The following is a 13417-nucleotide window of genomic DNA, read 5'->3' on the forward strand; positions in this document are numbered from 1 at the left end:
ACCGTTGACCGATGAGCTACCCGTACAGTTCCTCAGTGTAACGTGGCAATGGCAGTAGGTTGCGGACCCGGATGCTGAGTTGGGGTTGAAACGTTTTTGATAAAGACGAGAGGCCGTCTTTAGAAATTTAGATATGGGACAATCTTGGATTCCGCGACAGCTATCCATCGTTAAGGAGAAACCGGGTCCTATAGCGATCATAGAACCTTTACCAAGGATCTACTAACAGATGAATGGCAAGTGTTAGCGTGTGGACCCAGAAACACGACCGAGAAGCGTGTTTAACCCCTGGACCAACCATTTCGTTGATCAATCCGACACAGGGAGAGCTCAGATCTTGCGTCTTGGACACGGAAGCGACAGGACACCTTCTGTGCGGTGTGTCTATGGAGGTCGAGGATGTCTGTACAACGGCACAATGGATGAACATCTAGATGATCCGTACGAGCGTCTTTTTGGTGGTGTGTAACTGGCAAATGGTAAATGATAAGTACGGAGTAACTACGTACCTAGTTGGTGACTGGTGGCCTCGTGGATCATCAGGTCTTTCCCGTCTTACCTAAGAGATCCGGGGTGCTTCCTTCCTCCCCTCTCGAGGTGCTGTAATTTTTTCGACCTTTGGCCAAGCTCCCCCGTTGTGCTCCTGCCACGTCCCACCCCCCCCCCTAAACGCCAATTTGTACATGCCACCTGCCTTACTTCGCCCTACCTACCTCACAGGCTCACCTTCCTTGCCTTTTCAATCTAGTCTCTACGTACCTTCACTTTTCTTCTTCTCCTGCCGTCTTACGTGCCTTACCAAGTGCCTACCTCACCTTCCTCACCTGCGCCGAGTTCCAATCCGTGGCTTTCCATTCTCCCCTTCTTTTCCCATTCGTTCCTCCGCTCCTTGTCCCCCGTGCTCGTCCCAGCTCCCCCGTGGCTCTGGCTCTTCTGGCTCTGGCTTTACCTTTAGCTTTTTCTTCCAACAACCACGACGACGGAAACCGAGAAATGACATCGAATTAGCATACGCACCATCCTTGCTGCTTCTCGACTTCTTTGGGCCCCAGGGTCCTCCATCCTTCGACTCGACTGTCTAGCGCTACGTGTAGTGTAGCACGCGACAGCGATATAACTTCTCCCTCTCAATCGCGCGACGAGAGCCTCGCTCCGGCGAGCCCGCAAACATGATGCCCCGCCGACGAAGCCGTTATGTGATCCTGGTCGCTGTTGTCATGGTCTTCATGCTATACCAGGTCTTCAAAAACCCTGAATGGGATTCCACAGGTCAGTCCAGTAGCATCAAGCCCAGCGAACCCGAAAAGGGCCAAAACGTCCACAAGGATTCCTCGAAGCCACCCCCGGCGGCCAAAGATCCCGCTTCCAACAAGCACCTCAACAACCAGCCGCCCCCCGATAGCGAACATCCCCATGACCAAGAGGAAGACGAGCCCGAGCAGAACCCTCAGAAGCAGACGGCCAAGCCCACTGTCAAGATTCCTCAGCTCAAGACGGAGAAGGCCAAGGCGCCCACCAACACTCTTTCTGGTCCTACTCTATCCATTCACGCCTATAATGACGAGGTCGAAGCTACCAATGCGCCCGAGGTTACGAAGGCGCCTAAAAAGCCTCTAGAGTTGGAAGAGGACCTCCATGCCAAGAAGCCTCCCGGCCGACCCAACTTTGATATCGCTGAAAGCTTGTCGACCTCGACATCGCAGATTCACTGGCACAAGGTCTCCGAACACTTCCCCGTTCCAACCAACGAGATTATCCCCCTCCCCACCGGCAAGCCCAAAGACATTCCCAAGATCCAATATGACTTCAAGCCAGAGTCGGAGGCTGCCAAGGACAAGCGCGAAAAACGCCTAGCCCTGATCAAGGCTGAAATGCTAAGATCCTGGGGCGGATACCGCAAATTCGCTTGGATGCACGATGAACTTTCGCCCGTCAGCGGCCGAAACCGCGATCCCTTCTGTGGCTGGGCTGCTACTCTCGTGGACGGCCTTGACACGCTTTGGATCATGGGCATGAAGGAAGAGTTCGCCGAGGCCGTCAAGGCTGTCAAGGAGATCGACTTTACCTATAGCCCGACGCGCCGTGACATTCCAGTCTTCGAGACCACCATCAGATACTTGGGCGGTCTTCTTGCTGCTTTCGACGTGAGCGGTGGCAAAGAGGGCGGGTACACTGTGCTGCTGGACAAGGCCGTTGAGCTCGCCGAAATCTTGATGGGCATTTTTGACACCCCTAATCGTATGCCCATCTTGTATTACAACTGGATGCCCGAGTATGCCTCCCAACCCCACCGGGCTACGACCGTTGGTGTGGCCGAGCTGGGTTCGCTGAGCATGGAGTTCACACGTTTGGCCCAATTGACCGGTAAAGACAAGTACTACGATGCCATCGCTAGAATTACCGACGCTTTTGAGGACCTCCAGAACCGTGGCACTACCATTGATGGCATCTTCCCTGAACAGCTGGACGCCTCTGGCTGCAACAGGACCGCAGAAGCCATTATTTACCAGGAGGCACAGGCTGCGGCTGCTAGTGCGAGTGCGGCCGCTGCTCGATTGAGCGAGCCCCAGGGCCATGAGCCAGTGGCTGCTGAGGCCAAGCGCGACGAGACTGACGCTACTCTGCCGCAAGAAACTGCGGCGGCCAAGGGTAACGGTAGCGAGCCGGAAAGCAATCCGCTCGCGAAGCGAGCTGTTGGTGTCGACCAGAATGGCGAGTCTGTGGTCGAGAATGCAGATATCGATAAGAAGACGGCTTCCCCAGCGCCCAAGGTCAACGAGCAGCCCTTGTACCCCGGCAACAGTGGTCGAAGACCATCCACTCCTACAACGCCAGATAAGTCTTCATGGGAGTGCATCAAACAAGGTCTCGCCCCTGGTGGTTGGGGTTACCAGCAGTACAGCATGGGTGGCAGCCAAGATTCCACTTACGAGTATTTCCCCAAGGTGAGTTGAGTTGATTTTGAGAAAGTGCCATCGAAGTGAGACTAACCCGTGTAGGAATATCTCGTTCTTGGCGGTCTGGAGCAAAAGTACAAGACGATGCACATTAAGACGGTCGAGGCTGTGAAAAAATGGCTTCTGTATAGACCTATGGTTCCCAAAGAAAGGGACATTCTCTTTTCGGCCAAGGTTTCGACCTCTGGTGACCCCGAAAACGACCTGCGAACTGAGTATGAAGTTACTCACCTCACCTGCTTCATTGGTGGCATGTTTGGTCTGGGAGGCAAGATTTTTGACAGACCCGATGATATTGAAATCGCCAAGAAGCTCACTGATGGATGTGTCTGGGCGTACGAAACGATGCCCTCCGGCATCATGCCTGAAGGAGCCTCTGTCGTGCCCTGCGCGTCTACCAAGAGCTGCCCGTGGAATGAGACCTTGTGGTGGGAGCACCTCGATCCGTCCGCTGACTGGCGTGCGGCACAAGTCCAGGCATGGGAGGACAGGCAACGTGACAAGAAGCAGCAGAAGCAGCAAGACGCCCTCCGCAAACAAACAACTGAAAGAGGTAACAAGCCTGTGGAGAAGTCGACCGAAGAGACGATTCAGTCAGAGTCCCCCGTCGAAAAGAAGGACCCGCTTGACGATATTCACGTTCCCAAGGATGAGCCAAAGAAACTAGGATCGGCCGAGAAAACCGAGTACCCAGCACCTGAGCCCGGCCTGAACAAGTCCCCTTCAAACGTCGATGAGCACCTCTTGAAGAAGAGAGACCCTGCTCCGCCAGTGTCTCAAGACCCTCGTAAGGGTACTGCTCAGGAGGCTGCTAGCAACACCTTGAAGGACAAGCTCGACCTGAACAACCCTGGAAGCACCACCGACGACATCACCGGCAGTGTCCCCAACGACGCACCCGTCAGCGGTGGCATTGTGGGCAAGATCGCGGTTGAAGAGGAGGGCGAGGCTCCCGACCCGAAGCCGCTCTCGCACGAGGAGTGGGTCAAGGACAAGTTGGAGCTCGAGAAGATCCCGCCTGGCTTCGTCAACATTAACGCCAGGCGCTACATCCTTCGGTAAGCTATTACAGATTTTCGTTTAAGAATTCAGAAAAACTAACAGTTCTTCAGCCCCGAAGCTATTGAGTCTGTGTGGTACATGTACCGCATCACTGGAGATCCTGTGTGGCAGGAGAAGGGATGGAAGATGTGGGAGGCCATTATCAAGGCGACTCGCACCGAGCACGGCAATAGCGCCATTGACGACGTATTGTCTGAAGACCCTCAACCTGTTGACGAGATGGAAAGTTTCTGGATCGCCGAGACGCTCAAGTACTTTTACCTGTTGTTCTCAACGCCCGATGTCGTCAGTTTGGACGACTGGGTGCTCAACACCGAGGCGCATCCGTTCAAGCGCCCTGTTTGAGGCGGAATGAGGGTGTAAGTGTGCGCGTGTGTACGAGGGAAAGGTGCAGAGAGCATGACTTTTTGGCATAAGATATCACGGGTGGTGGCTACCATGGCGTTGCGGCGTGCTTGGGTTGATTTGCTTGGGCTAAGGACTGTTCGTTGTATAAAGTTAAAAAGGACTGCTAGCAAAGGCTAGTCAGTAGCATAATGATCAGCGATGAAACTGGCCAAGCCTACCTTGCTATATCTACAAAACTCTGTTTACCTTTCCTCTGACAAATACACTGTAGAAGTTCTCGCTGGCACCCGGGGCGACGAGGGCGTAAGAGTTGGTGAGAGTTGCAATGCAACCAATTCTAGAGGTATCCTGTGATGCTACTCGACAAGACTGGATATCCAACTTCTATCCGCACCTTTTACGTGCCTGATTGGTATTCTCGTACGGAGTAAGTTCACTGGAATTTTAACGCGTCTTCATATTACGTGGTTGCTCAAACACCCTTTGCAGATTATTGTCACTCTGTTCACTCGCGATAGGAATCCATTTTGTGGTTTGTTTGTCATGTTCAATTTCATTTCCTTCACTCATCTCATCTTATCTGTGTCGTCTCTGAGGGTGGACGTCTTTGCTCATCGTCATCTATTGTGGATGACATACTCCTACATTTCCCATTTCCCATACGTTCGACTTCGTTTCCCCCATTTCCCTCTTTCGTGTTGCTCGATATCGTTTCGTCTCCGTCGCGAGCATGCTGCGTCATCCACTGTCCCTCTTCTTCTTTTTCTTTCTCGTATAGAACAAGAAGAGAAGGCGCTCATCTATATTCGTCTTTGCTCTCGGGAGCAAACCAACATTAAAAATGACGAGGGCTTTTCGGCCAGACTTTGAAATGTCTTGCCACTCCATGCCGGCCCGGAATGAAAGCCAGAAAGAAAGGAAAATAAAAAACGCAAAACTCAATTAACAACGCCGATGTCCCAGATGCTGATGGTTTTTTTGTGCTGGACGATGAATGTGATGATGGCGAAAGGGGTCCAAACATTGTCCCCTCTTCGAGAAGCCCTCCATATACAAGTCTTCCCCTCGGCTGTTCCTTGGGTCTCCATGCCCATCTTCTTCACACATGTGTCGTCGTCAAGTCTTTCGAATCATTCAATCTCTCCAGCGTCGACTCCTTAATCAACCATCTGGCTCAGGACGCGAATGCTGAGAATCATGACCAGCAGGCCGATAGTGACGATGATGAGTAAGGTGAAGCTGAACCAACCGAGAACCATGGCCGAAGTACCGACACCAGAGCGGACAGCGCCGTTTCCGAAATCTTGGGCGATAATCGATGCAGCAACTGATGCGGTATGCTGCCACAGTACAGAGACCAGCACGAAGATGGAGGCGATGAAGATGATGGCCAGCGAAATTTGGGAAACGGGGCGCGAGGGGAAGGGCTTGACTTCGCGGTCGGAACCCTCAGAGTCCTCCTCCTCGTGCCAACCGGGGAAGGTGGCGAGCAGAAGGAAGCAGACGAAGGCGAAGATGATGGCGATGATGCTATGTGATTGTTAGAATTTCGTTTCTGCAAGACCTCTCGCGGATGAACTTACATGAGATAGGGGAATACAATCATATCCTTGAACTGAGCAGCAAGCCAAATCAGATTCAAAGGGTCCTGATCGACAGACACCTCGTTGGCGAGAGCGGTGGCATTGTTGCTGCAAAGCCAACTGCCACCGTCCGGGCTGATGCAGATACCGAAGTATCCAACACGGCAGGCGAGGCGGGCATCACCGGCAATATTCTCAATGGCAGTGTGAACGTTGTAGTCAACTTGCGCTGTGGAAGGGACCGCCGTGTAATGGTCATAGTAGAGCGACAGAAGGAAGATATCGGGGATCAAAGGTGATGATGACGAGCAACCTGCCAAAAGTAGGGCTAGGAAGGAGGTTAGCAAATTGTTCACAAGGTCTTGCGACGATTCCAAGAAGCTCACAGAGAAGGATGATGGCGATTGCAATCAAGATCATCAAGACATGATGGTATCCTAGAAACGGTACGAACCCTGCGATGGCGTAGTGTTAGTTGGGGTTTACTCTTTGATTTTGCATCGGGGAAGAAGCTGGGACAACTCACGATACCAGCCTACTTGGAATTTCGGCATCTTGACAGTGTGATTTCACTCCAGTCCTCGAGAGGAATGGCTCTCTTGTTGGTGACCCACGCCGTCCTCCGTTGTAGCGGAGCGACGGAGGGGTTCTAGTCCTGGCACCTCAGCGTTGGCACGCTTGTTGTCTTTCCCTATCGTCGGCGGGAGGTGATCGCGCGGCGGGGAGGGAATGCGGAGCGAGGGAAACTCGTGGCTCGATGGAATGTAGACGATAAGGTTGCTTGTTTATGGTCGAGAATCGAGAGAAGTGGGTTGCTGGAGAACACCGCGAGGAATGCGGGACGGTGTCGGAACCTGCGATTGGAGTGAAGCCTTTCCGAATATTGTCAGACGCAAAAACAGACTTCCACTTTTGATGCTTGAGTAGGATGCAAAAGTGTGAGAGTGTGTGAAAGTGTCAAAGTGAATGTGCGGGTCGGGTCTTCGAAGGTGGGAAGAGAAGTGGTTTGATGCAGATGCAGGTGCGGATATTGGGATGGCTGGGAGAGGAGAGAAGGAGGGTTGGAAGGGTGAACTTAGTTTTGTCTCTCTGCCAGATGATGATCCAGAAGCAGAATTGAAAGCGGGATGCCCGCAGGTTCGGGGCGAACGGGAGAGGTTTGTACGTCTGCAGAATGGAATATTCAGATGGCTGGGAGGGAAGAAAAGGTCGATGGATGGATGGTCTGGTCTGAAGACTGGAGAAGAGGAGTAGTGACAAGTTTGGGAAAGAAGCGTAGACGAGGATGCGCAATTGGTCCTGCCATCCACTTTTTGGTCAAAAAGGCTGTGCGGCGGTTGCGCATCGGAGACGATGCTGGCGCGGATAGTCTTGGTGTCTATTCCGTAGGCAGTAACAAGGAACAATACGTTGGCAGAAGGAGCTACGTAGCTACGCCAACCTCCTCTATTTACTCTTGGTAATGCGGCCGTTGTCCGGGCGATTTGCAGCGTCGCAGTGGTTCCTGGGCGAGCAGGGCGGAAGAGTGGGGCCACTCGACACCTCCACGCTACCACTTACGGATGGGTGCTGTGAGAAAGCGCAGTACGTACCGGCTAGAGTTGTCTGGGGGAGGCCCCTTCGCTGCGTATTCTGTGGCTTTTAGTGGCTTTAGTGGCCTAGTGGGATAAACGGGGTTCCACCAGCGCGGGTGGGAAACAGGCGTGAGAGGTTCAAAAAAAGCCCGGTGGCTGGGTGACGTCTTTTCAGGGGTCCCCCGTCCCGTGTCCCCCGTCAAATCTAAGGCCGCATCTTAGCGCAAACCTCTGCGTGTGTCTAGCCTCGTCAGGTCCTGCGAATTCTCAGCTTCTCTCCCATTATTCGTACGGATGGATACCTTACGGAAAGCTGAGCTCCAAACAAATCACACTCCAATGCTGTCTTCAAGTCCCAAAGACCCCTTGCCAACGCTGCCTTAAGTGGGCTGTTTTAACGCTCGCGCTTCCTCTTGTACTTCACGGCTTTCCCTGTTTGTCCTTCGCTTGCTTCAAGCCTGCCCCCTCGCCTTACCCTATCCAAGCTATCCAACAGGCACACGACTCGACTCGAGACGGCACCTCGGCGGTTCCTGCATTTGAGATGAGACCCGAAGCCGGGGTCCGGCACATCGGGTTGGTTCCTTGATTTCATCCATTCGCTCGTGTCGAGTCTTGGTGATGCGTTGTTACGGCGCACCAAAGTACGCATTCTAGGCCCTTTTGCCCCAGTTGGCATGGCGACAGCATTGGAAACACAGAGTCCCGGACGACAGCCAAGAATCATCATCGGCTTCTTTACGGGTAAAAATACTCGGCGTCCTGCCACATGTTCCTACACCGGTCACCTCACCTAGTAGCTTACAGAACAGCTGAGGCTATTCGCAGTCGAACTCCCCTGCTCTGCGGATACATCTACTGCAGGAACCCCAGGCGGCTCCGTGTTTCCCATCGAGACCCATCGATTTCTCACCCCCACCATGCAAAGTCCCATCCCTTTTCGCCTCTGCAGCGGTAAGCTACACCAACACACCGCTCGATTTGGCGGTCAATCTCATTCTTTCAGTTAGAATCCGTCACCCCAAGAGTTCACAATCTCCTATGGCTGCAAGACTGTGATTAAGACACCTGTCACGGCTGTCGAATGTCATCCATTCATTCCTTCTGTCTCTCTCGGGTCCGCATTGACCGTCGTTGCCGGATGTTAGCGCTGTCTGCCTGTGGCGTCCGAGTTGCCGGACATGCGCGGATCACGGGAGTCTATGTGTTCGCTTCGCCCTGCCCAGCAACTATCAACAACACTGCCATCCTTAGAGAAAACTTTCTTTGGGAGCGTTGGAAACTGTCATCATCTAGATCTGTTCGCGCAGGAATACGCTTGAGAAGCCATTGACGCAATCTATGTGGAATTCCATCTCACTTGTCCAGCCGGTTACCGAAAACACGGACACAACGCTGGACAGTCATCCTTCTGAGAAGGAATCACAGCCTCCTAACAGCTGCCAGCGAAGAACCCGTGATGACTCACTGACAATATGATCAAGCTTCACAATAATCCTTTGATGACGAGAAGTATCTCAGCCACATGAGATCAAGTCACACACTCCCTGAGTTGTCGCTGTGTTCGGGAACCGCAGAAGCCGGCCTCCGGCCTCCGGCCTCATTAAACCTGAATAATACGTGGCTGGTAGGTAGAGGTCCTTGCGCCATGGCCAAGACTCGAATGCACTGCTTGAGTCCAAACCTCGTGGCTTGTATAATCACACAAGGATGTTGGATTCTTCATTGATCTTGATACCTGACGGGAAAGAGTTTGTCAATCCATCCGAGAATCGCAAGAAGCTCAAGGATTCCCATGAGTTAAACAGTTGCCATGCGGTTTCCGACTCAACACGGATATATGCATATACAGAATAGGTGTTCGTAGCTACCCTAAATATTCCTCTATTATGCAGAAACATTGTATCCGTATAAATGCATATGCCCCGCCACTTGCTGTCCTCAGCTCCACGTCATTGTTCAGACCACAGTCGCGAACTGAGAGCTCGAGAATGACACCTGGTGCGCAAAAGGCTGCAACAAAGACTGGCCCAACATGAGTACGATATCTGGACACCGCCCTCAGGCGGGTGCATTAGACATCCGCGTCGAAGATTTCCTCGACGACAAGCTTCAATCCACAACCGATCTCGTGAACCTCGACTCCCTAATCGCCAACGTCGAGGTTCAGCGCAGCCAGCTCCAGACCCAGCTCGACAGTGCCATCAAACAGCTCGACGAAGCTCGGCAAACAGCCGGCGACCGACAGTCCTCCCTCGCGCAGCGTATTCAAGACTTCCAGGAGCTCCAACACAGCATCGACATCCGTGTCAAGATTGCGGCGGCATCCGACGCCCCGAACCAGGCCATCGCGCGGCTGCAACAACCTATGAAGAAGCTGCAGACAATCGAACTCGCTCAGAAATACTTGACGCTGCTACAAGATGTCGAAAATCTGCGGACCGAAGCTCGCTCGCACCTCCCCGACAGCCCAAAGACCGCTCTGGAGCCTTACTCGAAGCTCAAGCAATTGTCGCGGCGCCTTGAGGAGCTTTCTGGGCCGGCTGATGATGCGGCAGTACACCTCGTCAACCACGTGCGGAGCGTTGCCGATGCGCTATGGGATGAGATGAAGAAGACAATGTCGAGCGAGCTGGAGGCTGTTCTGAGCAAGAGATCATGGCCCATGGTGGAACCGAGCTCTGAGATGGACGACGAGTGGCTCGCCTGCTTTGAAAAGTTGCTGGACCTCCAGATTCCCGAGGTCATTCTGAGCAAGTCCACCGTCAGCTTGCTCTCGTTCGATGTCATGTCACGGATCTTCATTTCCGAATTTCGCTTCCACTTTCTCAGCGGCAAGCCAACGAGCAAACCTGATGCCATCGGATCACACTGCTTCCCCTGGTTTTTGGCAACCATTGAAAAATGGGAAGACTTCTACAGGGACAACTTGGGTTACATACAGGCTGCCAAGTTCCGTGATACACCCGCGGGCAACAGTCTAGTTTACGTCGACCCGGTCTGTGCATTCGTCACCAGCATGCTACCCGTCATGAGAGAGAAGGTCCAGAATGTGGTTGCAGACACGGCCAAGAACCCCTCATTCCTGAGCAGCTTCATGGGGCAGTTGATGACATTCGATGAGAGTATTCGGACCAAGTTCAACTACGACGGTGGTGACCCAGACCAAGGTTGGCCTGGCTTAGCTTCTGAGGTCTTGGAGCAGTGGTTCGAGCCATGGTTCCAGGCAGAGAAGGAGTTTGCTCTCGAGCGCTTCCAAGCTATCATGGATAGCCCCGATGCACGGAACATCGACTACGATTATGCTGTGACGGGCAAGACGAAGCCAACTTTCGGGGCAGTGCGCGTCACTGATTTGCTGAGGTCCATCGCGGCCCAATACGAGAGAGTACGCGCCTTCAAGCACAAGATTCGGTTCTTGATTGGAATTCAACTCGATATTCTTGACGAGTTTCATGACCGTCTTCGCGGCTCTCTCGAGGCCTATCAAGCACTCACATCGACTGTCGGCAGGACTCTGCATGGCGTCACGAAAGAACAGCTTGCGGCTCTTGAAGGCACCGGTAGCTTCGAGTCTCTGTGCAAGGTTTATGGCAGTGCAGATCACATTGTCAACACGCTCAAGGACTGGGGCAACGAGGAATTTTTCGTAACGCTATGGGACCAATTGCAGGGTCGGGCGACCAAGGAAGGCGAGACGTCAAGGATGTCAGGCGAAATGAGTTACGAAGAGGTCAAGGACCGCACCTCTTCTGCCGTCGGCTCCGAGGCCAACGATGGTGTTCTCTTTGATGAGACTATCGCGGCGTACAGCCTCAGACGCAAGACGGCGCAGGAGTTTCTGGTGAATGCGCTAGCCGACTCCCATTATAAGGCCTTTAGAGCATATGCCACACGGACGCACTGGACAACCATTAGTGATGGTGGTTCTGAGAGTGAGTTGCCTACTTTCAACCCGTTATCATGCACGACGCTAACCAGTCAACAGTCGATCCGTCGCAACTGGCTGTTACGCCAGAGCTCGACGAGCCCTTGAGAGTAAGTCTTTTTGCAGCGCAACTTTCGACCTCTTTCCTAACCTTGAACAGATTCTCAAGCGCAACTTTGACTTCCTACTCAAGGCTATTGGTACCGCTGCGTTCCGTCGGACCTGGCGCTCCGCGCTAGACAAGCTTCAAGACCTACTTTGGGGCGAGGTCTTGATGAGGCAGAGCTTCACGGCGCTTGGTGCCGCCCAGTTCACGCGCGACGTCAACGCAATCTTCTCTCTTGTGGAGAGGTACATTCAGAATGGCGTGGGGTCATTGGGTAGCCTGTTTGACGCGCTGAAACTTCTCAACCTTCCGAATGAACCCCAGGAGGGCATTTTGTCGCTCAAGGATGCCACGGATCGGGTGTTTACTGATAACACGGAGGCCAAGAAGTTGTTGGAAGAGCTGGACATTGACACACTCACTCCCGCGAACGCTAGACATATTTTGCAGCGCAGGGTGGAAAACAAGGAATAGACTGGTTTTTCTCTTGCAGCAGGCTCAGATCTACTCGGGACAAGACCAGAACTGGGCACTGATATACAAATGCCATACTGCAGAAACTGTTATGATGAATCCGCAATTCATGACCCTGAACGATTCTATTTTTTGCCAAAACCCCATCGTGTGCGAATTCCAGTAAATGGATCTCAAAATAGATACCCCCCTCTCATGCACTCCGTCTCTCGTCTTTGTAAGTGAAAGCTCAGCTGATAGCCCGCATAGTCAGCTCAACCGTAGCAAACGTTCCCGCACTAACAGGCATAGCCCTCAACAGCGTCGGCACGATACCCCTCCAGAACCCGCGCAAGCCTTCGCCGCGGTACGTCTGCGCAAAACAATCCCGCATCGACTTGTACCGCTGCTCCTTTCCGAACCCATCCGTCTGCATCTTGCTCTTGATCACGTCGAACGGGTAACTGCTCAACCATAGCGCCTCACCCGCCAATCCGCCGTAAAACGCAATCTTGTACGGCGCGATATCCTTGCGATCCATACCGTTGCGCCGCGCGTCGGCGTTCATCATCCATTCGAACGCCAGGAACCAGACACCGTACGCCTGCGCCTCGCGGAGGATCGTGACGGCTTCGCCGCGGTAGAGGCCGTTGTTCAGCAGTCCGCCATGGGAGGCGAGTTTGCGAACGCAGTCCAGGGGGCCCGAGTACAGCCGCGCGGCGCCGTGGGGTTGGGTTTGCAGTCTGATGCGGACGTGCTCGATGGGGCCTGAGATGAGGCTGTTGGCGACGCCGGCGAAGGCGCCCGAGGCGTAGTACTGGGCATACGACAGGGGGCCCGTCGAGCCGTTGCGGGTTTCAAAGTAGCGGCGGGCTTGGTGGAAGCCTGCGAATTGGATTGAGACGCAGGCGCCGATGCCGAGGAGCGGGGTGAGGGTTCCTTTGTAGAAGGCGAGGGCGCCTTCGTTTTTGTAGATTTGGGTTGCGGCGTTGAGGGCTGTTGTTGGGGTTGTTGAGGTTTGGAGGCGGACTTTTACGATGTCGAAGGGTTGGCCTTAGAGGGGGGTTAGCCTTTTCTCAATTGGATTTATTCTTCGGAACTCTGATAATTTGAGAGCTTCATAAGATTTCTGTCAGGGTGAATTGAGTGAAAATGAGGTTGTGGACGTTGAGGGCGCCGGTGAGTGAGGTTCGGCTGCGATTCCGAAGTCGGCTCAAAAAGGGCCATCTCAAGCTCATCTCATCGCCAGCCTCTCCCTCTCATGTATTTGCGAAAACAAAACGTACCGAGCAAGACCTGGGCGACACCGCCCGCGGCGCCAGAAAAGAGGTCCTTGGCCGTCTGCAGGGCACCGCCCACGATCTCAGGCTCAACCGCCGCGTCCGCCATTTTCTGCAGTTCTCGTT

At 53.5% G+C, this 13417-nt stretch overlaps 4 protein-coding genes across 4 annotated transcripts; 2 read left to right on the forward strand and 2 right to left on the reverse strand.

The window, feature by feature from the left end:
- Positions 1-1169: 1169 nt before the first annotated feature.
- On the forward strand, positions 1170-4364 carry BDP55DRAFT_633545 (family 47 glycosyl hydrolase; the record flags this gene model as incomplete). The annotated part of the gene is made up of 3 exons (XM_060572569.1): positions 1170-2945; positions 3000-4015; positions 4070-4364. The coding sequence occupies 3 exons, from the start codon at positions 1170-1172 to the stop codon at positions 4362-4364; spliced, it is 3087 nt and encodes a 1028-aa protein (XP_060427939.1).
- Positions 4365-5524: 1160 nt separating this feature from the next.
- Positions 5525-6504, reverse strand: BDP55DRAFT_633546 (Ca2+ regulator and membrane fusion protein Fig1-domain-containing protein; the record flags this gene model as incomplete). The annotated part of the gene is made up of 4 exons (XM_060572570.1): positions 5525-5897; positions 5951-6278; positions 6337-6405; positions 6477-6504. The coding sequence occupies 4 exons, from the start codon at positions 6502-6504 to the stop codon at positions 5525-5527; spliced, it is 798 nt and encodes a 265-aa protein (XP_060427940.1).
- A 3055-nt stretch (positions 6505-9559) lies between these two features.
- Positions 9560-12032, forward strand: BDP55DRAFT_633547 (RINT-1 family protein; the record flags this gene model as incomplete). The annotated part of the gene is made up of 3 exons (XM_060572571.1): positions 9560-11459; positions 11513-11562; positions 11613-12032. 3 exons carry the CDS (start codon positions 9560-9562, stop codon positions 12030-12032), a joined length of 2370 nt encoding a protein of 789 aa, XP_060427941.1.
- Positions 12033-12261: 229 nt separating this feature from the next.
- On the reverse strand, positions 12262-13400 carry BDP55DRAFT_730088 (carrier protein YMC1; the record flags this gene model as incomplete). Its single annotated transcript, XM_060579649.1, has 2 exons — positions 12262-13064; positions 13298-13400. The coding sequence occupies 2 exons, from the start codon at positions 13398-13400 to the stop codon at positions 12262-12264; spliced, it is 906 nt and encodes a 301-aa protein (XP_060427942.1).
- Between the last annotated feature and the right edge of the window lie 17 nt (positions 13401-13417).

Source organism: Colletotrichum godetiae (assembly GCF_030913485.1).
Source record: "Colletotrichum godetiae strain CBS 193.32 chromosome Unknown BDP55scaffold_28, whole genome shotgun sequence".
Classification (NCBI taxonomy): Eukaryota; Fungi; Ascomycota; class Sordariomycetes; order Glomerellales; family Glomerellaceae; genus Colletotrichum; species Colletotrichum godetiae.